The sequence below is a fragment of the Panthera tigris genome, chromosome B3 (genome assembly GCF_018350195.1).
Source record: "Panthera tigris isolate Pti1 chromosome B3, P.tigris_Pti1_mat1.1, whole genome shotgun sequence".
NCBI classification, from domain to species: domain Eukaryota; kingdom Metazoa; phylum Chordata; class Mammalia; order Carnivora; family Felidae; genus Panthera; species Panthera tigris.
In genome coordinates this window covers 9,802,294-9,826,002 of record NC_056665.1, presented here as the reverse complement: position 1 = coordinate 9,826,002, position 23,709 = coordinate 9,802,294, and the positions used below count along the sequence as shown (strand labels likewise).

The 23,709-nt window shown below is 46.0% G+C and overlaps 1 protein-coding gene and 1 long non-coding RNA gene across 11 annotated transcripts in view; one reads left to right on the top strand and one right to left on the bottom strand.

The window, feature by feature from the left end:
• The window catches only part of AKAP13 (A-kinase anchoring protein 13), a 335,984-nt gene that overhangs the window by 274,223 nt on the left and 38,052 nt on the right, over nt 1-23,709 (top strand). For all 9 annotated transcript variants that reach the window (XM_042988121.1, XM_042988120.1, XM_042988117.1 and 6 more), the window contains 3 exons: nt 1,471-1,603; nt 8,324-8,498; nt 23,439-23,506. In XM_042988121.1, the coding sequence (XP_042844055.1) occupies nt 1,471-1,603; nt 8,324-8,498; nt 23,439-23,506 (376 nt within the window). The remainder of the gene's footprint in view (nt 1-1,470; nt 1,604-8,323; nt 8,499-23,438; nt 23,507-23,709) is intronic.
• On the bottom strand, nt 14,888-22,918 carry LOC122239378. Of its 2 annotated transcripts, none has more exons than XR_006218393.1 (2): nt 20,974-22,918; nt 14,888-15,164 (listed from the first exon to the last, which is right to left on the bottom strand). It is a non-coding gene; the product is annotated as an uncharacterized LOC122239378 (long non-coding RNA). The 2 variants fall into 2 exon arrangements; XR_006218394.1 differs by having other exon boundaries at nt 22,309-22,918.

Below are 23,709 nucleotides of genomic sequence, written 5' to 3'. Positions count from 1 at the left end.
TGTACTCTGCTTCTAAGAATTAAGCCCTAAGCCTGACAACATTTTGTTTCACTGTTTGCACGCGTGTGTATTCGTATGCACACGTGTCTGCGTGTGCATGCGTGCGGGGAACTGTACCTTAGCCATTTTAAGTTTTAAAGCCATTTTCTTCTGCCTACACGGATATGGCTCATAGCTTTGTCCGAGTAAGTGAATTGGTTCTTTACTTGACAGCAGGCAGGTTTGTATTTTGACTCATTGTTTACTATTATATTCCTCTTGTCATGCTTATGGGGTTCTAAGATATTCTAATGTAAGCATCATGGGGGTTCTGATTACTGCCCTGCACTTGAACATGTGTCTTTTCGCAGAGGCATCGGTTGTGACTCAGTGATCCAGAACTCTCAGTATGAATGCTTCTCTTTGTATTTCTGTCGTACTTTATTTCTCCTTTGTCTTCTCTGGAACAGTGCTCTCACACCATTTCCCCCTTATCGTAATAACAGACTGCTTTATTTTGTAAACAGTACTTCATGTATAAACAGACCTTAGCTCCTGAAGAGGATTGTTCCCCCTCTTGAGGGGTGCCTCTGTCCTCTCACAGAGGCCCTTGAGGTAAACACGGCTTTTCTGTGGAAAAGTTCTTAAAATAACGATTGTAGAACACCTGGGAAACGTAGTGTAAGTAGATTCCTTTTCTGTGGAATGGCTTGTGTCTACAAGTGCCCCGCATTCTCTGAGGAAGTCCACCGTTGTGAACTTCCTGAAGTCCAACCATGTCCATCTGTAGTGGACCCTCTGTGATGGACCCGTGTAGCCTTCCTGAACGAGTAGATCAGTACCCCTCGCTCTGTGTGAAACTCCCACAGCGGAGCTTTCTATACTCTCCTCCCTCCTAAAATCGTGCAAAGCTGTATGCACCAGTATTGATTGTCCGGTGTGCCAGAAGACTAAAAAAATGGTGTGTGATTTCTGCTTTCGGGGAATTTGGATGTGCATTCAGTCATAAAAATTCCTTTACAGCCTTTGTTAACACTTCCATCTTTCTGTTGTCTTTACGAGTTTCTTCTTTAGCACCTATTTGATGCAAAGGTGTGTATAAATTGAGTGCTATTTTAGATTAAGAAGTTTCAGATAAAATAATAAGTGAATAATTGACAGGCTCTTTCACACCAGGCCACTAAAAATCTATTACTAAAACACTGATGGCCGACACAAGAAAACTTAGCCAGGTTTTGGGACCAGAACGGTTTTGGTTTTGGGACCAGCGTGGTGGTGTCCTCTGTTCTCAGGTCTTACTCTGTGGAACCGCTCAGCAGCCTCTGTCCATCTGTTACTCTGCTGTCCGTTGTCATGTGTGTGCATAAGTTGACTGTGACTTGTAGCTAAAATGATACATGGTTATGAAGAATTGTTTTTTTTGGCTCTGTGTTTCCTTTTTAAAAATTTCTGTAGTCTTTTTTAAAAATCACTCTTCTTGTTTTTATTTAGTATAACAGAAGAGACCTATAGTTTCCTGCCTCAAAGCCCCTCCAAGAAAGATTTTGAAGGCAAGAGTGGAACAAAAGTCAGCCGCACATTCAGCTACATCAAGAATAAAATGTCCAGCAGTAAGAAGAGCAGAGTAAGTACCGTTGAGGGCATTCCTTGCGTGATGGCCTTCGTTGGTCATCTGTAGGCTCCTGTCACAGCCTGCATGCACCCAATACCTAATTAAATAATGAGGATGTAAGGAAATAAGCACAGAGATAATCCTTGAAATGGCCTAATACTTGAAGAAAAATAGCAACAAAAGGTGATACCACTAATTGGGTTTTTACTATATGCTAAGAGCTTTCCATGTATTATTTTATGTAATCGTTTCCATAGCCGTATAAGGAGAGCCTGTTCTCCCCTTCCTGGGAGTAAGCTACCCTGTGAGTGTGTGCTGTTCACAGCAGTGGAACCAAGATTCAGATCCCATACTCGACCACGTGCCTTTGTCAGTAAACTGGGTTTAAAATGCACCTGAGGATTTTATGCCAAGATCAGGAGATTGAAAATATTTGCATTTGGGTTTAGAAGTTAGAAGGATTGGGGCGCCTGGGTGGCTCAGTTGGTTAAGCGTCTGGCTTCGGCTCAGGTCATGATCTCGCGGTTCGTGAGTTTGAGCTGCACATCGGGCTCTGTGCTGACAGCTCAGAGCCTGGAGCCTGCTTCGGATTCTGTGTCTCCCTCTCTCTCTGCCCGTCCCCCACTCACACTCTGTCTCTCTCTCCTTCAAAAATAAATAAACATAAAAAAAAAAAAGAAGGATTTCCCCACAGAAAATTGTAAGAGACTTTAAGACAAAAGTGGATTCTTCGATCTAGTCCTGACTACGAGGCTGTTGCAGGGTATTGTCTTTCATGCGTTAAAATATTTAAACATTTTTTGTCTGTTTATTTTTTTCATACTCCTGGGAATATTCGAAATACAAAAATAGATAAAAACCACCTGTAATAACCCCACATAGAGACAGGTACTCTTCTCATTTTTTTTTCAATGTACTTTCAAAAGAAAGGAAGACAAGGGTTTCCTTTTCTTATACTGATTCCCAGTGCTAAACCAAAATCAGTTCAGTGTCACCTCAGTGGGAGAGGACATTCTACCTTCCATTCACCCACCCACCCAGCCAGCCAGCCTCCAATAAAATAAAGGAATATCTTAAAAAAAAAAAAAAATTTTTTTTTTCTAAATGGAAATCAGTGACAAGCTCTTGCTAAGGAATCACTATATATACATGTGTGTATACATGTGTTTGTGGCATGTCCATACACACACACACACACACACACACACACACACACACACACCCGTACCTACTTAGAAGTAAGGGAATACAAACGCTGAACTCAAGAATATTGTTGTAAAAGTATACCCCTCACACTCTCCCCAAGCCACCTGCCACCAAATGTAACAAGCCTCTTAGGCCCTCAGTTAAGTGGGCTGCTGGAAGTAGAGCCCATGTATTTTACCGTGTTTTGTAAATAAGTTCTCTCTCCTTTAGCCAATACTAGGTTCAGTGATGACTCAGAGGAGTTTTTCCACAAAACCTGCCACCGAAATTGTTTTCATTTTTCTTGCCTGGATGCAGAAGGGGAGAAAGTGGGGCAGTCAGGAAAGCGCAGGAAAAGATGCAAGGATGTTTCCAGAATAATCCTATATATAAGTATTAACTTCATAATTAAAAAAAATAGGGTTAAAGGTTAAATTCAGGGCAGAATGCTTAGCAGTGTTCTGCATACTGGCAACAAGGCTTAAACAGAGTCTTACCTGTTGTACCTATCACTGCTGGCTGGGACCCTGGCTGGCATCAACAAAAGAAAATCTTGGCAAAGATCAGTGTAAATTAGCTAGGTATTATCATCAAATGACTTCTGTAGCCTCAGCATTCTGCTAGGTGCTAATAATGCTCCTAAAGAACTAAAGATCATTGTCTTTGAGAAATTTTATGATCTATTTGGATGCTTTCAAGTGTGTTTTGTTGTTCTGTTTTTAGACTGTGAGGTCTTCATTTGGAAGACCAGTAAATGAGTGAAGAGTCCCCTTCCCATCCATCTCCCCAGGGATGTTGACTTTCAGGGCAGAGCAGTGAATACGCCACTGATTGCATTAGTGAGAGGACACAAACACACATAAACAGTGTAAGACTAAATTTAGAAACTGGAACCTGACCTTTATAAAAGTCTCATCCCAGGGGCGCCTGGGTGGATCCGTCAGTCAAGCATCCGACTTCGGCTCAGGTCATGATCTCATGGTTCATGGGTTCAGGCCCCCGCGTCGGGCTGTGTGCTGACAGCTCAGAGCCTGGATGGAGCCTGCTTCAGATTCTGTGTCTCCCTCTCTCTGCCCCTCCCCTGCTCATATTCGTTCATTCATATTGTCTGTCTCTCTCTCTCTCTCTGTATCTCTCTCTCTCTCAAAAATGGATAGATAAACTTAAAAAAAAGTCTCATCCCATCCTCCATACTTTACAAACTGAAGTACAGAGAGCTATGCTTGAAGTAACAGAACTAGATGATATTAGGGCAGAACCTCTTTGACTTCCAGCAATTAGTACACTTCATTTCCTGCTCACTCATAAATAACTTCAAACAACTGGCATTTGCTAGTAGAATGAAGAGAAAGGCAGGACAAAAGAAGGAAATTGTTAGAGCAGAGTCTGGCAGAGACCATCATCAGTTGACCCTTGGTGTCTGAGCATCTCCTTTGCCAGAATGACAACACTGTTTTGCAAAATGAGCCTGGTTCCTCTTTTCACGCTTGGTTCAAGACCTTTGGGGGCTCGTGCTGCCTCTAGCAGTGGAAACCCTCAGAAAATTACAAATCTGAAACATGGACTCGCAGTCCATTTCCCATTATCAGGTGTTTAGAAAAGGGCCCACTGGCCACATCCATCAAGAAGGTTAAGAGTGAGCCGTCTTTCATATGGAAGAGCTCACTTCTGTCAATGCACCAAAAGATAGTAAGAAGTAGGGGAAGTAGTGAAATGATACATTTTATGTCCAGTTACAATAAATGCCCTGACTTAATATGCCATTGCACTGATAAGCTAGAGCTTTCCCCTACAGAAGCATTTCCTTCTCTAAACGATGACAAAAATAAGTATTTTCTTAGTGTGATGATGCACACTCTACTGTTTCTCATAACTACTGGCTAATGTCATTTCTCCCTAATGTTAAAACAATTGAAAGTGTGACTGTGGATATTAATACTAGTTTTTCTTTTCAAAATAATGGTTTTACTGCTTTTAAATTATTTTTAAAAGAGCTACTATTAGAGATCTAACCTATTTTTATTAACCTAGTGTACAGTATAATCAGTCCTACTTCTTTTAAAGGAAAAATTAAAGCATTTAGTGAAGATATATTAAATTGCTACCTGTAAATTCTTAGCAGAGTCTCTAGGAATGGTTTGGAAATTTTTACTTTTCTTACAATTAGGCATGATAGATACACTCATGAAAATAGTTTGTGTTATTAACTTAGATATAGCCCACTGTTCATTGTTATGTTATTATATGTGCTTAAGGGTTGATTTATATGTTGGCAACTCTTAAGTAATATTCTAAGGAGCCAAAAGTCAGCCACTGTGTAACAGATTATTCACATTTTGTTTTTTTGTTTTTTTGTTTTTTTAATTTTTTTTTTTTTTAATGTTTATTTTTGAGACAGAGAGAGACAGAGCATGAACGGGGGAGGGTCAGAGAGAGGGAGACACTGAATCTGAAACAGGCTCCAGGCTCTGAGCTGTCAGCACAGAGCCCGACCCGGGGCTCGAACTCACAGACCGCGAGATCATGACCTCAGCCGAAGTCGGACGCTTAACCGACTGAGCCACCCAGGCGCCCCCAGATTATTCACATTTTGCCTGTAGCATGGAGTTCTCTAGATAGGTGTATAGATATTATCTAGGCAGATAGATCTAGGATTTGAGAAATTGAGTTCTGGTCCTTCATATGTCCTTTTAAAACATCAGCAGTATCCGACATGTAATTAGATAAGCGTATTGGATGTTTTTTAGAACGGGGGCAAGCCTAAACAGGAAGTGTAACAGGAAGACTGGCGGGTTCTGCTTTTGTCCTTAGCATCTTCTCATAGTACCGCTTCCTGCCAGTAAGTAAGTTCGCTGGCTTACAGACTATTTAAACACTAATGTGCACCGTGATCCCGTTCACGCAGAGGGAGTGAAGTGACCCCCTTTAAACCAACCTGTCCCACTGATTTTCTTCTCTAAGCTTTCCTCCTTGCAGATTAGCCGGGAGATACGTGGGCAGACACGTTAACACGAATTCTTAATCTGACTTGAAGTAGGCATTTTGGGGCAAGGGCTGTGCTCCTGCAGACCTGCCCCTATCCAGCCCCACCTCGGCGTGCCCGTGCTCGGCGTAAAAGAGCCGACCCCGTCAGCCGTGCAGAGGAGCCGTGTGCCAAGGCTGGAGTCAGTGTGAAATCCAGTTCCCTCTCTGCTCCCTTCTCTGATTAAACATGGGCAGCGTGTCCATGGCTTCATCCCAGCATGTTTCGCAGTCATCCGGAGTGCTCTCTGGTCTTGTCTTTGTAATGGCTTGTCTAAAGCAGTAGGTTTTGAAAGGGAGAACTCGTTTTCCGAGTCCCCTAGTGTAGTTATTTCCTGCCTCCTTCCCTGAAATACCGTGGGCGCCGACTTCCCCAGCCATTGTTGAACACGCAGAAGTCACACTGCAGAAAACAATGGGTCACCACTCGACCACAGGCAGAGCAGACCTCACCGAGAAGTGTTCTTAGGAAGCATCCCGATTTCAACACCATGAGGAGTCTTTCTAAACAGATAGAAGATGTGTTCCTTAACTTCTAAGTGTTAATTGGCCTCAGTCCTTCCAGACACTCTATCGTGTGGCCGAAGCACTGTCCACACACACTGCATTCTGGGGACTTCGTTCTGTTTCATTTCCAGGGTACTTGGCCTTCCTGGCAGCATGCAAACGGTTAAGCTTGTCTTAAGGAAACAAGCAACTTCAGCCCTCCCTCCTTCCCTTTCTCAACCAGTCCCTGGCTTCCTCTTACGGTTTCTCTCATGGCAGCTCGAAGCTGCTACGCTCTGCCCTGCCGGCATGCGCCCCTCCTTCTGTGACAGCACGCTTCCTGGCATGGGGGTCGAATCATGTCGGTAAAATGGGGTCGGTTTCACGAAGTACCCCTCATAACAGTGAGACTCACAGGACCAAAACATGGGGAGGTAAGAGCCTGACTTCTTTAAGGCACTAAATCCTAACAAACACAGAAAGAGACCGGGAGGCGGGGGGGGGGGGGGGGGGGGGGTTGGGGGGGACGGTGGTTAGGTTACTGTTTTGTTTTTATCCTTGGAAGAACTAGTTTGGATTATTGTGGAGGATGAGGATATTATTTATTACTTATTCAGATTTGATGAGCTTTGTGAGGTTGGAGAGCATGTTAGTTGCCGTAGATGAGTTTCTCAGCTCTTGGAGCACGCTTTCTTGAGCAAGGAGGCAGATGCTTTTCAGTTTAACATTTACGCATGGAGAAGCCTGTGGCCAAATGTGGTTAAGAGCGAGAAACACTTGGAAAAAACTGCATTTGCTATTGCTTGTTATTAGAATGTTACGTATGTACTTCAGCCATTACTAATTTTCACTTAGAACAGTTTCCTGTTTTGTAAAGTGAAGTAGTTTGTTTTTCTCCCTTTCTTGTCCTCCTTTTTGTGGTTCTAAAGTGTAGCAATTTGGCTCTTAGATTTTTGATACGTGTTTCGTTCGTTAACCAAGGGCCGTACACGAATCAGACCTGGCCAGCACTCACCAGGTCAGTATGGTGGACAGGTTCTGAATTAGGAAGTCAGAAGGCCCGGGTTGTGATTTGGGCTGCCGATCATTTGCCGTGTGACCTTCTGTGAGTCAACATACCTCTCCAGCCCTTGGCAGTGGAGAGGAGTGAAGAGAGCAGAGCTGAGGAGTCGGCCAGATCTGGGTCTGCATTCCAGTGGGGCCGTGGTTGGCATGTGGGCTCAACTGTAGTATTAAACACCCTGTGCCTTGGTGTCCTTAAACGTGCAGTGGGGATGATGGCTTCTTCACTGGGTGTATGTTCCCATCTGTGGTGCTTGGCACATAGTAGCTGCTCAGAGCTGGTGTCTGTGATCCTGATCTGCTCGGGTATACGACGGGCAGCGCGATGCCCTCCCTTCACCTCACAGTTATGGGATCAGGTGTGGTAACGCACGCAGAGGCCTTGATTCAGAGTATGAGGTGCTTGGTAGTTTGTCACGATGGCTCGCTTCGGGGTACCTGTCCTGCAGGGATTATTTTAGATTGCAACAGCGGTGTGTGTCTATGTGGGGGACGGTAATACTTGTGGCTGGAAGCAGTTGGAGGAGAGCCCCCGAGGAAAGCTTCCTGCTGCCCCAGGCTGACGCGAGAAGGGCTGCTGTCCTTCCTGCTCCCTGCCTGCAGCTGGCCCTCAGCTCGTGGCCTGCGTCCTCCATGGGCCGCGCTTGGGGGGAGGAGCAGCGTTCTTGGCTGCCCCACATTCCCCTCCTGCAGCTCCAGAAGCCTCTTCCAGGTGTTGGTCCTGGGATGTTGTGTCCATCGGTCTGAACAGCCGCTGAGCAAGCCGCTGACAGAACTGCTTGGCCTGCCCGGTCTTCCCGGAGCGTGTCTCATGAAGCCCGAACGGTCACAACTTTCAAAGACCATCGTCCAGGACCGCACTCCTGACTTGCATCCCAAACACTCGCCACCACCCACCGTTGACCACATGCCGTCCGGGTGCCCGGGTGAAGGGAAGGCTCTGGCGTCCAACTAACTCTAAACTCTTTTCTTTGGCAGGAAAAGGAAAAAGAGAAAGAGAAAATCAAGGAGAAGGAGAAAGATTTGAAGGAGAAGGACAAGGACAAGAAGACTGTCAACGGACACGCTTTCAGTTCCATCCCTGTTGTGGGTCCCGTCAGCTGTAGCCAGTGCGTGAAGCCTTTCACCAGCAAGGACGCCTACACTTGTGCAAGTAAGTGACACGCCCCTTCCTTTGAGGCACGGCTCTGGGCTTGCCCCAGGCTTCCCGCCCATCCACCCCGTATCCCTTCCTGATGTGTGTGGACAAGTCAGCCTGTTGTGTCTTCCTTTAAACATCAGGAGGGTCATCAGTTCTCGATGTAGAGCATACAGCCTGTGTGTTTTTGCAGAGAGCCCCAATCTCTTATACGCCGTTCTGTTGTCCTGGAAGTCTGTGTCATCATCGAAACAGCCTCGTGGCCTCCAACTCAAAAGCCACACAGCAGTCCTTTGTCAGGCCGTATGCACTCATTTTTTGGCATGTGTGTCGGCCATTTGCCAACATCAAGTCGTGGTGACTCCCAAGGGAAGGTACTTTCGTGGGCAGAGATGTCCCGTATTGACCTGTCGCTGACCTGATCAGAAGCACCTTAAAGCCCCGTCTGTTAACCGAGTGTGGTTCCTGGTTTTGGCAAGATACTGTAAGGCAGAGGGTGGCTAACTTTTTTTTGTCAAGGCCCACCAGCAAGTGTCTTAGGCTCCATGGGCTGCACGGTCCCCACACAACTACTGAACTCTGCCATTGTGCAAAAGCAGCCACAGACAATACATAAACCAGTGAGCATGGCTGTGTTCCAATAAAACTCCATTTATAGACAGGGAAACTTGAATTTCATGTCATTTTTATATATTATAAAATATTGGTCTGTAAATGTCAACCATTTAAAAATGTAAAAACCGTTTGTAGTTTATGGGCCGTACAAAAGCAGGCTACCAGCTGTATCTAGCAGAGACCCGGCTTTAAGGCACCGTATCTCAAAACCGTTGTCGTTAGATGGATAGAAAGTAATCATTGCAGCGCACACACCAAAGAAAATTTGTGAGGCCGCTTGTGGCCGGAACTGACCATTCTGGAGATCCAGCCACCCCCAGGCCCAGCCCAGTCACCCCGAAGGCAGAGATGATTAGCACCGTGTGGCACCTATAACGGGTTCAGACAAGATAGTGACTAACTTAGACACCAAGAAACGCTTCTCAGACTATGGTATTTATGACGTTTCTTGTTCTCAGTCATTTCTGTGGAATACCCCAAGGGATTTGTTACCAAAAATAATTAACTTACTGAAATTTGCAACGTTTAAAAGCTCACTTGAGCAGATTCGGAACTACTGCAGAATTGACTTCCGCTCACTTGCTTTCTTGAAGAGACAGAGTGGAGTTAAGCCAGCACACAGCCCACAGCCTGGCTTGTCTGCACCACAGCTGTCGTGGCTTTCTGAATGACTAGCTTTACCATCACGTCCTTAGAAGAGGACTTTTGTCGATATATCCCAGATGTTGTCTGCAGCCCTATTGGTTGTACCGCCCTACTTTAAAAACAACACTACCTCCTGGGAGGAGCTCTTCTCGAAATCTTTATGCATCCTGTGGGCGGATCCCACACACGCTTAGGTCCTCCCCGACATGCGACTCACCAGGAAGTTGAGAGTTCCAGCGTTAGTGGTAAGCTTTATGTGAGCTCTGGGAAACGAGGGGCCACCACTGTCCACTCCCCCCTGCATGTTACTGTGGGGCCCAGGTTCTGTTAGGGCACTTCCCTAGGCCGTCAGCCGAACGTGTTCGGTTTTCTTGACACAGTCAGCTCCTTGGTACTAGGATATCTTGGTTACCTAGGGCAGCAGTCACCAAGCACTTTTTAGTATGTTCGTGCATCATTAAAACGTCTTTAGCCTAATTGCGCAGGGTGTATATACGTGTGTGTGTGTGTGTGTGTGTGTGTGTGTGTGTGTGTGTGTGTGTATACACACACTAGTTTGTTTATTTTGAGAGAGAGAAAGTCCCAAGCAGGCCCCATGCTGTGAGCACAGAGCTTGACACAGGGCTCAGTCTCATGAACTATGAGATCATGACCTGAGCCGAAATCAGGAGTCAGATTCTTGACCGGCTGTGCCACCCAGGCGCCCCCATGGTGTATATATTTAATGCAGGAATTACACACTTGTCCTATACCTTACTTCTAAAGGGCCCATTCTAGGAATAAGAGAAGTCAGATTTGCCATTGTCTTGTGTGCTGTTTAGGTATTCATCTTCTTAATAATACTCTTAGGTCAGTGAGTTCTTTGCAGGAATCTGTGTAAGTCCCTTTTTCATTTTATTTTAGTTGGAACCAAATATACTCTCTAAGCCCACTGCATCGAGCACCTGTGAATTTCCATTCACCACAGCGTGCTGAAAGTGAGCAGATGAGGACAGGAGCCTCGTTACATCCCCAGCTTCTTTCAAGTGCTCTTAACCTCCAGGGCCCTCTCGGACATCTAAGCACAACACAAAGGGCTGAGTGAGGCACCAGTACATCATCTGTTTATTAATTCTGTTTCTCTTTTAAGTCCATATAAATGAGAGCTGTAAAATCTCCCCTCCCCGTGTCCCAAAGAATCATTTTGTGTATCCCTCCTGCAAAGTGCCTTTTCTCCATTTGAGGGGCACTGGTCTCAGAGAAAAACAGAAAGACCTTGTATTTCTTGATTGACAGTATGAACTTGATATTCGAAGAACTTCATCAATGGAGGAGACTGAACACCTGCTTTCTGCTATAAAACAAAAATGTTCAATGCAATATATTAATAAATAATAAATAAATGAAAACACTAAACTAATATATAACCGAGCCTGCAGAAAGGAAAATCCCTGAAGAAACTCCTAATCAGAGCAATGAAGAGCCTCCCTGTCAACCGAGGACAGGATGTGTGGTCCGAGGGCACAAGGTGGGAGCTGGAACTAAGACCCCCGAATGAAACCAGGAGCTTTAAAGGCTGCAACGTCCATACTGAAGGACCTAGAAAAACTCCATCCACTGGCCCCTCAGAAGCAGCAAGGAAACTTGCCTTCGCCCAGGGCTCTGGGTGAGAATTCTGCATTATATATGAATCTGGGGTCCAAATGCACACCATTCATACCTCAAACTAAGAAATTTTTCACAAGGTTTAATGAAATCCCAATCTGAGAATGATAAAAACACTAAGGAAGCTCAGCAGAAACAAATACAGAACTGAACCATAGGGTCACTAGTAAAACAGGCTTCCCACGGGAAGGAAAAAAGTCCTATAAAGCTGAAGCTGAGTTTAAGATTAAAAAATACACGGATAACACATGAGGAAGTGAACCACCATGAGGAAGTTAGCAAGTGTGTAGACAGGGGAAGATGTTGAGAATTATTAAAAAGTTAAAATGAATAGAATTTCTAATGTAGGAACAGAACAGCGCAGCTAAGGCGTAGATGTGAAAAATAACAATAAAATTTCAGGAGTAGAAATAGCCTTGGAAGGATCTTTGTGGAGATTTTTCAGCTATTTCAGTGTCCCACATCATCAGTGGATTGTTCTGAATTCTGTTTGTTTATAAAGGAGGAAAATGACTTCCACTCTGTAACCTGTTGCAGTGAAAGGAGAGCTGGGTGAATATCCTAGAAACTTTTATGACTTCAGACTGAGTTTATTCTTTACATTTAACTGTCAGTAATTATGCATGTGAGTTCCTTATCTTAAGTGAAGTTCTTCAACAAAGACTGGTCACCTGAACTCTGCAAAACACGGCATTTGGTTTTGTGATTCATTCAGAAGCCTCCTGTCAACAAATATTTATTGAGCAGCAGTGTGTGTCAGGCACCTTTTGTCTTTTCGATTTGAGTATACTTGAGGTATAACACTGGAAATTGAAGGTGTGCAAACACGTGAATTTGATACATTTATATGTTGTAATGTGATTGCCACTGTTGCGATATTTAGCACCTCTGTCACATTATGTAATGTGCCTCCTTTCTAGCGGTTGGCTAGGGCTTGTGAGAAGAGTTCTCAAAGCGTCATAACCCTTGGTACCTACTCACTGAAACATGATTCGTAATGGGGGAAAAGGTAAAGACACTTGATATCCATCCGTAAAATGTCGTAGATTCATCAGATGGAATTTGGAGCTGGTACTAAAAAGGGTCAGCCAGCTCTTTCTGTAAGGGAACTGGCGGAAAGTGTGTGAGGCTTCGCAGGTCGGTCTTGTGGCCGCTCGGCTCTGGCCATGGTCAAGCCCTAAGTAGTGAACGTGGCCGTATTCCCGTGAGACTCTGCCCGCCAAGTGGATAGTTTGCCAGCCACTGGGGTAGCTCTGCAGACACAAACAGGCCTCCAAGACGCTTTGGTAAGTTGAAAAGGCGAGTAGAACTAGATGTATGATCTGAACTTACGGAAGACCAGTGAAACAACTAATGTTGATGTAAATACACAAGAATATTTAACAGGATATACCCCAAGCTGTTGACAGTTTAAAGAAAGAGACTAGGAGAGGAGAGATTAAGGGAGGCTTCAGGTTTTATTTTATACTCTTATTTAACTTTTTTTAATGACTGTACTTCTGTTATTTGTATGAGCAGAACCAAAATGCAAACCTTGGATCACTGATAATTTTAAAGGTTTTTCTGGTTGTCAGCTGGTCTCTGATGAAGGAGCAAAATATGTTGGTAGTGGATTCCAGAGCTCAACAGACAAAGAGCAGAATGGTCACCAGAGAGCAGTCGCTTAACAGAAGACTGGAGAGGTGCCCTGTCACCACGATACTGACAGCAGCAGCTTGAATAAGAACAACGTAGTTGGTTCTGCAGACTCTCAGTGCTGAGGTGTGAGGTGAAATATCATCAGAAGGTTTAGGGACAGAACCTGTGTGGAAAGGAAAACCTTTGTTGAAGACCCAGAGAACTTTTTGCCTTGTGCTCTAGGGAACGGTAAGAACCATTGGTTTATGGCTGCAGTAGCGGGATGGCTCCGGCCGTGACTGGCTGCAGACCTTTGTTCAGTGTAAATTTGGAACGGAAAGGTTGCCTGATTTATGTCCAGGACATGTTTTGTCTTCTACTGTCCTTGGCTTTTGTGTCTGTGTTCTTTCTAGGTTACAGCAGTTGACTTTTATCCTCCTCGGCTACATTAATTCTTAGCCTCCGTGAGACTGTGATGACTCAGCTGAAACGTGCGGCTGGCGTAGGATCGATTTGTCAGATAGAAACATCTGCTGTAACGTAGGAGGGTGCACCTCTTTCGACCGCAGGCGCCCTAGACCCGTTTTTGTTTTCTTGATGCCTCTTCCTGTTAGACACGAATAGAACTTCTCTTTGCTGGGCTCCCTCCGTGAGGAAGCAGAGCTAGGGTTTCCTGGACTGTTGAGCTGCTCACACGGTCGGGAGAGCGTGTGCTACAATTTCTCCCGGAGAGGGGGACCTAGGACACGTCTTAGAAACGTCTGGGGCCCGAGGACCCCAGAGCAACCCATGAGGAAGAACTAAATGTAGGAGGAGACTCGTGGACTTATCAGCCACAAGTCCGTGTAGTAATTAGTTGAATAGACAGGGCAGTGGTTTTCAGGATGTTTTTTGTGGAACTGTTTTGGAAATTCTGCCAGTTTTTGAATATATACATGCATATATATCTCTTAGACTAATTTTAAACCTGCATTAAAAATCCACATGCTAGGGACGCCTGGGTGGCTCAGGCAGTTAAGCTTCAGACTTCGGCTCAGGTCACGATCTCACGGTTTGTGAGTTTGAGCCCCACGTCAGGCTCTGCAGTAACAGTACAGAGCCTGCTTGGGATTTCTCCCTCCCTCCCTCCCTCCCTCCCTCCCTCCTCCCTCCCTCCCTCCCTCCCTCCCTCCTCCCTCCCTCCCTCCCTCCCTCCTCCCTCCCTCCCTCCCTCCCTCCCTCCTCCCTCTTCCCTCTCTCCTCCCTCTCCTCCCTCCCTCCTCCCTCCCTCCTCCCTCCCTCCTCCCTCCCTCCTCCCTCCCTCCTCCCTCTCTCCTCCCTCTCTCCTCCCTCTCTCCTCCCTCTCTCCTCCCTCTCTCCTCCCTCTCTCCTCCCTCTCTCTCTGTCTCTCTCTCCCCCCCCACCTTCTCCCCCTCTCTCAAAATAAATCAACTTAAAAAAAAAAAAACCACATGCTCAAAAGTATAACCAGATTTTAACATCAACATACTAACTTTAGCTATCAGCGTATCTGTTTACGTTTTTCCTTCTGTCTTTAACTGAAGAAGGTAACATGATTGTGAAGGAAGCCATTTTTAAACTGCTAATATTTGAACCTGCTTACGTATATGAATGAAGATATCCTCTATATTATGTACACAAAACTAAATACAGGAATAAACTAGATGCCCAAGTAGTCATGTGAGTTTTACATATCCTAGGCACCTCTGATTTCTGACTTGGGGACCCATTAAAGCAGCTTCATTGTTCTCATTTATTGACTTCAGCAAGAGTCTTAAGATCGTAACTCAGTCTATTCTAAATATTTTACATTTTTGATGGCACATAATATGACAGTATTTCACTTAAGGCTTTTTAAAGTAGAAAACCAGTAAAACACCAGATTGGCTACTAGTTTTATGCTAACAGTGTTTATAATGGGATGGGACTTTCCTGGATTGAACCTCTTTGGTTTAACTTGTAAACTTTAGCATTAAGTCACCCGAGGAGTCTGTTTCTTCTGGAAACAAATTATTTCGTGGAGCCCAGTGTGTCATCGCTAGAATCTTCTCTGTTTGGAGGGAGAAGGAGCATCAGAATGTCCTCAGCCAGTGGCTCTTTGATTTCTGGCAATTGCTTGATCTAACTGAAATGTCGTAAGTCATCTAGGCTCCACCTGCTCTGCAAAGACAAGGGGAAAGAATGATGTTTTTGAAGTTTAAATGGGAAGAATCAGACAGCAGAAAGGAGCAGTTTGATAGTTTCCCTCATGTGCACCTAAGCTCCAAAAATACATGTTTAACTTGCATACCGGCCCTCCTCAGAAACTTCGGAGCTCTGCACTCGGCTCCGGGAGAGTGTGGAAGTGGGCTCAGCGTTTGGTGGTGGCATTAAGATTTGTGTATGACAGTGTGCAGCCTGCCACTTAATTAAAAAGGGGGTTGCGGATCAAGGCTTGAAAGCAGAGGAGCGATATGTGGTCATTTTCCCAAGGGAGCAGAAGTAATCTGCTGATTCTCTCCAGCTTCCTGAGAACAGAGCCTGCAGTGAACGTTCATGTGTGTGAAGCACCATCTGTTATCTTAGCAGGAAGTGGAAAAGATGAGTAACTTGGGGACTCGGAATCCTCTCTCCCTTTTCTCCATCCCCTCCCGTGCTCAGGATCTTCCCAAGAACCTCAGGAAACGTAGCGTCGCTCCAGTCCGTCACTTCCCTCCCAGTCAGTAGCTTTCCTTTTTGGTCTAATATAACCCTCCTTGCTGACCCCTGCAGCCTCACCCCTGGGCACCTGCTTTGTCAGTTTTGAGTCGTGGTTCAGAAAGATCAGCCATGTCACCCATCGTAATGAAGGAGGATGGTGGCCGATACTGATGGGCTCCAGTGTTCCAGATGTCATCGGTCCCTTTAACATATCCCTCTGCATGCGTATACTAAGCGATTCAACAGGACAGCACGTTTTCAACATTATCACCTGCTTTTGACTCTGCTGAAATACACCCGGACCAGTCTGTAGTACATCCTAATTCTGGGTGAAAGCTTGAGTCCCTTTCCGTGGACTTGCGTGGAAGTGGTCCTGGTCATAGACACGAGAAACAGCAAGGAGCAAAGGCTCCATAATAGTTCTTTGCAACCTGCTTGTGGCGGGAAAAGAAGCAAGGACTAAAGCCTCCTGCCAGGACTGCTTCCAAGTAATTCCGTCCAGGAGAAACCTAGCAGGTCTTTTTTTCTCAGCCAAAATTCACCTCTCACTTTAACTTTAACAGGGAAAGGAAAGAGTGTGTTTCCAATTCTTACTTCTTCCACTCCGTAAAGCTTCCCTTGAATCATCAGCTGTTCTTTCCAGCTGCCACAAATACTTTGGTCTTTGGAATGTGTGGTGGAATCCTTCGGAGTAAGGAATTCATTATGTTTGGGTTTCGGATCGTGTTAGTGGTTCTGTTTTATTTGCTTTAAACAGACGTAAGATGATCTTGAGATGATTGTTGATTTATTTTCTGTTGTGTTAGCAGCTTCTGAGTACTTTTGTGGTAGGTTGTTTCTCTTGATTAAAACAATAAACAAGTAGAGCAGCTGGAATCAGAGTAGGAGACATGAGAGTTCAGACTGCATGTGATGGTCAGATTTTTGCTTTGGATTTTATCCAGGAAGGCAGCTCTCTAGATACTGTTTTCTGGCATGGAGAATTCATTGCTTGTGTGATATAGTAAAGGAAATTTATTGTTTAGGGAAAAAGAAGGTAAAAAGAAGAGCCTAAATCACAAAGTCAGTTCTTATTCAAGCAGAGCCCCGCATTCTGTTCCATTTTTGTTTACCAGTGTTCTTCTGAAAACTGCTGTTATGTGAGCCTCTCACCTGACATGATTTGGCTCTTTGTTGTGGCTTTCCTCTTGTTCTGTGCATCAGCTCTGTGGTTATTACACCGGCAAGGAAGAACGTTTTACATGCGTTGTAGCTAATAAGCTGCCATCAGTCCAGACCACGGTGTTTCACACTCCCCAGAGATTTGAAACAAACAAGTTGCAGAAAGCACTTTGGAGCATATATTTCTACATTGGTTCATACCTAAATAGTTTTGTTGTTGTTGCTGCTGTTGTTTTCATTGTTGCTTGTTTTGTTTTAGTTTTCTTGGTTAAAGTTGAGATGATAGGAGGAAGTTGCACATTTCTGTCCTTAAAAGTGACCCTTCAGCCTGCTCCTTGAGAAGGATCCAAGAATTTTCCCCCAGATCTGTGTCTGTAAGGCAGGACTCTAGCTTGTTCCCTGAGGATGATCAGTGGACTCAGGGTGGGAAGGTCCCTCACCTCAGAGCTCAGTTTAAGAAGGCCAATCCTTTAGGGGTGCCTGGGTGGCTCAGTCGCCTAAGCGTCGAACTTCAACTCGGGTTTCAGGCCCCGCATGGGGCTCTGTGCTGACAGCTCAGAGACTGGAGCCTGTTTCAGATTCTGTGTCTCCCTCTCTCTCTCTCTCTCTCCCCCTCCCCCTCCCCCTCCCCCACTCGTGTTCTGTCTGCCTCTGTCTCAAAAATAAAGAAACATTAAAAAAAAATTACAAAAGGGGCGCCTGGGTGGCGCAGTCGGTTAAGCGTCCGACTTCAGCCAGGTCACGATCTCGCGGTCCGTGAGTTCGAGCCCCGCGTCAGGCTCTGGGCTGATGGCTCGGAGCCTGGAGCCTGTTTCCGATTCTGTGTCTCCCTCTCTCTCTGCCCCTCCCCCGTTCATGCTCTGTCTCTCTCTGTCCCAAAAATAAATTAAAAACGTTGAAAAAAAAAAAAATTTAAAAAAAAAAAAAAAAATTACAAAAAAAAAAGGTGAATCCTTCCTGCCATAGCATTCCTGTGCCCAGGCCGTTCTGTGATTTCTGTTCCATTTGGCATGGCCATTGCTCTTACCCTTCTTTAAAGATGATTTTCTCAAGCTGGTCTCTCTGACAGATAGTTTTTGGTTTTTCTGCTGAAAGAAAAGCAACGTGTAGTATGTAACAGTTCACCACAGACCTGTGGCGGTTGGTGACAGAGGTTAAAAAAAAAAAAAAAAAAGTATCAACAGAGGATATTTCCCAGTTCTGTGGGTTTTCCTTCATATTCTTTTGTTTGATGCCTCTTGGTAGTGAAAAAAAAAATTTTGTTCTGGTTGAAGGCTGGGCTGTTTGCATTTAAGTTCAGAGGAATCTAATTAGGAGTCAGCACTGTTCTCGTAAACCACCGTGCTGAGACCTTTTTTTTTTTAATAACTTTGAAAAATGAAAGCATATTGCTTACTGCTCTTAGGAAGTCTTTTTTTTTTTTTTTTAATAAATAAATAAAAGGCCAAATAATTCTTTGATCTCCCTAACAACATGGTATGGTTTGTGGCAAAGAGCTTGACTCTATGAGATTTATCTTCGCCTCTTATGTTCTTGGTAATTGTCTGTTTTCCGAAACAGAGAGTAAGGTTTTAACCTCATGACTCTGGCTGATGTCAGTGGGCCAGAGTTTCTAAATCACCCCCACACACCACTAAAATGGGCTGTGAACTGAGTCCAGAACAACTTGGTAACAAGCTGAGTATTTTCCAAGTGGGAGCTTGAGTATGTTAGGCAGACGGCCCTGCATGAATTACTGATCGCTGAGCCTCGCCACACTGTTACAGGGCACAGTAAAATATCAGCCAGGGTATGGGTTGGGGGGCCTGTCTCAACTAAGAAAGTGGGGGAAAGTCGTCTTCTAGATGTACATTCTATTACGGCTGCTCTTAGTTTCATCGGTTGGAATTGTCTTTTAAATCTCAAACACCGGCCTGAGAAGTTGAATATTGCTGAAGTCTGTTGAAAAGTGATGGCACCACCCCCCAAACCTCCCCCAAAATCGTCTTTGTTTCGTTCTTTCGGGAGATGGACCTGATCAGGGAGAGAGGAACAGGCAGGGTGCAATTTGGAAACCAGGATGCTGATGGGTCACTTGTGGATCGGAATTAGTGGCCAGTCCTCAGGCACATCCCATCCTGTCTGTTGCCCAGAGATGCCAGAAACCTTACGGATTTTCATTAAACCAAAGAAGAAAATGTACTTTTGTAACTGGAATGGAAGGTAGTGAAAGCTGATTGAAAATTGTTTTTACTTTTAGCACAACTATGATTGACTTTTTTTAAAGAATAAGGGAGTGTTTTCAAGGAAACTCCAGGAACTTTGAAGGATATTAAAATGTGTTAACACTAGGTTTGGGGGGCTTTGGCTTTTTAGATACTAGTACAAAATAGAACATCAACGATATAACAACACCTGTGGACTCACTGCTCAGATGAAAAATTAGTAACATTTTGTTATATTGCTTCAGATTCTCTCCCAGTTGTAAAGAAATAAACCAAGAAAGTTGAAAACTACTCCCCCCCCCGCGTTTTTCCCTGCCTCATCTGGTGCCTCTTCCTCCCTCCCCAAGGATGGGCACTATCATGAATTCAGTGTGTATATAGTCTGTATTTCATCATTTTATCTTCTACGTCAACAACACTTAAGTCTTTGTAGTTTGCATACATGGTCCCACACACTATTCCTCATTCTGCAATTTGCTTTATTCTCCTCAACATTAGATCTGGGGGAGCCAGAACACTGAAGCAGCTTGAATCCAGATCGCTGACTTAGAGCTCTTGTATGGTGTTCCGTTTTATGAATCTCTCAAATCTGTCCCACTACTAAGTCACTTGGGTCATTTCTGATTTCTGTTATAAGCAGGAGTACACGGGACATCATCACCAGGCTGTCCACCAGGAAGGGAATTGCTAACTCATAAAGCGGGCACATTGTCAACTAGCTGCCAAATGACTCTTCCAAAGTGGAGATGCCAGTTTCCAGATACCAGGGCAGATGCTGAGCATTCCCACATCACTGTTTCCCACCTAGAATTGGCAGGCTTTTATTTTATCCATCCTGGTTGGATACGAAATGGTGTTTCTCTGTTGGCTTAGTTTGCGTTTCTCTGATTTCTGGAGAGGTCAGGCACCGTTTTGTGTGGTTAAGTTGCCTGTTCAGTCTGTACAGCTTTTCTTTCTGTGTCTTACTGTTTTGCTATGAGTCTTTTAATACTTTCAAGCTACTGTTATTGTGTGTGGCGGTACATTTAATCGTATTTCAAAATGCGTGGTTTTCCTCGTCTATAACATGGGCTTGTTAGTTTTCGTCGTCTGCGAACCCTTGCACGTTTTCTTTTGTCTGAGTGGAATGGAGTGAAGGAGAGGCTCTCTCTCCTACACAGGGCAGGGCCGGACTCATGGGATTAAAGAAGAGGTGTGCGAAACACTCAAGCTGAGCCAGGGATTTGTGAAAGACAGAGGAAAGATGGCCAGGGGAGCTCTGAAGCCTTTGTGTGAAGAGCCGGCGGCTCATCTAGGCCCTGGAGCTGGGTGGCCGCGTGCTCCCCGGCCTCTGCATGGCAGGCATCCCGAGTGAGGCCGGGGTGCGGGTGGGCGAATACATCTGTCTTGCTGGGAAAGGGCTGTAGGGCTTGGCCTCCACTGCCATGTACGCTTCTTGCTGTGGGGCCGGCAGCGTGGAGCCCACCTGCCACCCTCTTGAGACACCTGGTGCTCCTGTGGGCCAGCAGCTGGGAACAGGGGTGTAAAAATTGTAAAACACAAAGCGAGACTCCCCCAGGGAGCTTTCTGTCCAGTGGACAAGTGTCTGGGACAGCACTGTGACAGAGGCAAGCACAGAGTGCCCCCAGTGCAGACGTGGGGACTCTCTCCTTCCCTGGGGGAGTCGGAGAGGACGTCGTAGAGCTGAGTCCTTCCAGCCCAGTAGGGGAAGGGACACAAGTACAGAACACCGTTTTCTATTCAGGGCCCACAGGCATGGCTGAACCTGGTTGAGGGGCTGGACATTCAAGCAATGCGTGGCGGGTCCCATCAAGTCAAGCAAGAAATACGATCCTAAAGGTGACAGGGAGCCATTGAAGAGTTTTCGGGAGGTGAGAGGCAAAAAATTTAAATACAAATCAATAAAGACGTATGGTCCAGCCTACCTGTTGCCTCTTTGGCCCTTCCTGGAAGACCGTTGGCTGGAGAGGCATAAAGTCTTGAGCCAAGCTTCCCTGGGGTCTAGATCCTAGGAATTGCATTGCATGATGGGAAGAAGGGCATAGCCACGTTGGCATCTCGGGAGTTAGGTGGATTTCTCTTCGTGATTCTGCTTTTTCTCTCAGTAGTAAAACAGCAACTTCTTTATCAAAATTGGTTATTTTCAAGTCTCAGAGAACTGGACAAATTAACAAGGGCCAGTGGTTTCCGGTTCTTTAGTGAAACATCCTCAGAGTGTTTTCTTTTACTGATTAGAATGAGTCATTCCCCAAGGGTCTTTCCGCAGTGACCTCTTTATGCCCAGAACGGGACATTGCTGAGAAATCCCGGCATTCCCGTTCAGGGGTCCGTAACCTCTCTTCCACTGCTGACTGGGGCAGCTTCCCCTGCTTACATGGAGATGCTCGCAGACCGTAGAAATGACAAGGAGCATGGCATCGAGGTCACTCCCTCGCAGTCTGCTCCCGGAGAAGGAACACAGCAGAGGCAAGAATACAGTTTTGACGGAGTTGAAACCTTCCAGGTTGTTCCTCTTGTTGATGCCTGTGTGAGCCTTCCCCAGGGGAGCCTCCCTTCCTGCTGCCATCGTCTCTTCTGGTCTGGTAACATCAGAAAGGTGGCCAGAGAATGTCCCATGGGGTAGAGTCGTAGAAGTTAGCTAGATGGGGGCCAGAGGCAGGCCTAGGAGTGAAAGGCCTAGAATACAGCCTCCTCCCCACTCCCCGACCATGACTGCAGACCGGTTCTAACTCTGACCCATCCACCTCTGGACTTGCCCCCAGTAGCCTCTTGTGTGGTGGTCGCCTCTGTCCAGACTCCTCCAGTCAGGGCCCCTCCCTGACTGTGCTCTGAGAGGTGGTAATTAGTGGTAATTCAGGTAACGTAGAAGTTGAAATGTCACACTGCATGAACCTCGTGGGACAATTCAGTGGGATTTACTTTGGAAAATTATTCCCTTCTTTAGGAGATGTAACATGAAGAATCTTGTGGAATAACAGACTGAAGGAACTTAGGAAATGTGGACCCTCCTTTCATTTGATAGATGGGGAAACTGAGGCCCTGAGAACAGACTAATTAACTAATTAGCAGAGCCACGGCCTGAATCAAATGTGGTTTCATAGCTCTTTTCCCTGTGCCCCTTTTAGTGTTAGTAAGTTGCTATTTCACATTCTGTAAAATGTATCAGGGCACTTGGTGTTTGGATAAAAGAGGCCTAGTAGGGTCTAAAGCAGACATTTACACGGGTGCCGTGAGGCAGGCACTGTGGTAGAGAGACTTACAGGTTCCACAGCACACAAGGGTCCCTGTCCCAGAGGAGCCCCTGGGGAGGAGAAAACCACAGGCGCCTCACAGTGCGGCGTGGCTGCTGGTACCGTGGGAGAGACCCCTGAACCAAGTAGGCGGTGCGGGCGTGACCGTCGAGGAAGGGCCTGTGGGAAGAGGCCGCTGGGGCCCGGGGTTCTGGCATCTGCGTCCCTGGGTCTTGTCCTCCCCGGCGCCTCTCCACTCTGCCCAGATCCACACGTCTGCGCTGCGAGAGCGTCTTGGCCCCCGGTGAGCGAGTTGACACGGGCAGGACCTGTGCTTCCTGCGTCAGCGTGTGAAGCGTTGCCTGCTGAATGGTGTCTGGTTGCTCTTGTCAGGGAGATGCTCTTGTCACCGGGTGTCCCCGCAGACAGGTCTCTGGCCCTCCTGGCACAGTTCTGTTCTGTGACTTCATAGCAGCAGTAAGAGCTGACAGTGACCCTGCTGAGGCACAGAGGACTGGGTTTTTACATCAGTGGCTTTGGAGCTAAGGGAATAAGAAAGAAGGGCTGAGGTTCCCGTCCTTGGCAGATGTGGACTCTGCCCCGTCTTTCTGGAAGTCATCTCCCGCTTGCTCCTGGGTCGGGCAGGGCTCCCCACATGTGCCTGGGGGGTTCTGATGACCTTTCTTCTGCGTCGCCTGACTCGGGCTGGGTTGTGCAAAGCTCAGGGTGGTTAAGATCCCAAGTGGAAGCGTGTAAACAGGTGAACTCTCGGATCCACACTCTGCCTTTGACACAGCTGTACAGATTCCCCAGCTCCCGGCGAGGGGCTCTGCTGGTGGGTTTCTTTGTGCCTTAGACTTTCCGTGTCGACGGCAGATGCTTCTGCTTTTTGTTTCGGTAGCCTCTCCGCTTCCTGCCTGAGCGGCTCCACGCTTCTAGTTTCCACTAATCAGAAGTCTCATCTGCTGTCATTTCTCTTCCTCCAAATGACATCACACGCCTGCTTTCTGGAAGGGAACCACAGGCTGTAGTTGCAGTCAGAGCCGGATTCTGACATGTGAGTGACTTCGCTTGGGAGTCCACAGGCTGCCGCGGCAGCGTGAAGTCAGACCCTGGGATATGTTTGCCCGAAGTCACCTTGAGCTTTGCTTGTTTTTCAGGTTGCGGTGCTTTCGTCCACAAAGGCTGCAGAGAGAGTCTGGCCTCCTGTGCAAAGGTCAAGATGAAGGTAAGGCATTTCTGAGCGGACCAGTCCTCGGGGTTGGGAGAGGCCAGGTTGTGGTTTTTGTTTATTGTGATCGTTTGATACCAAGACTGAGACCAAAATAACCGAACTGTAGTTTGTCTTTAAAGCGATGGAGTCTCTTAGTTAACGCACTCGGGAGCCTGTGGGTTTCAAAACTCCCACGTTAACTACACATTTCTCCATGA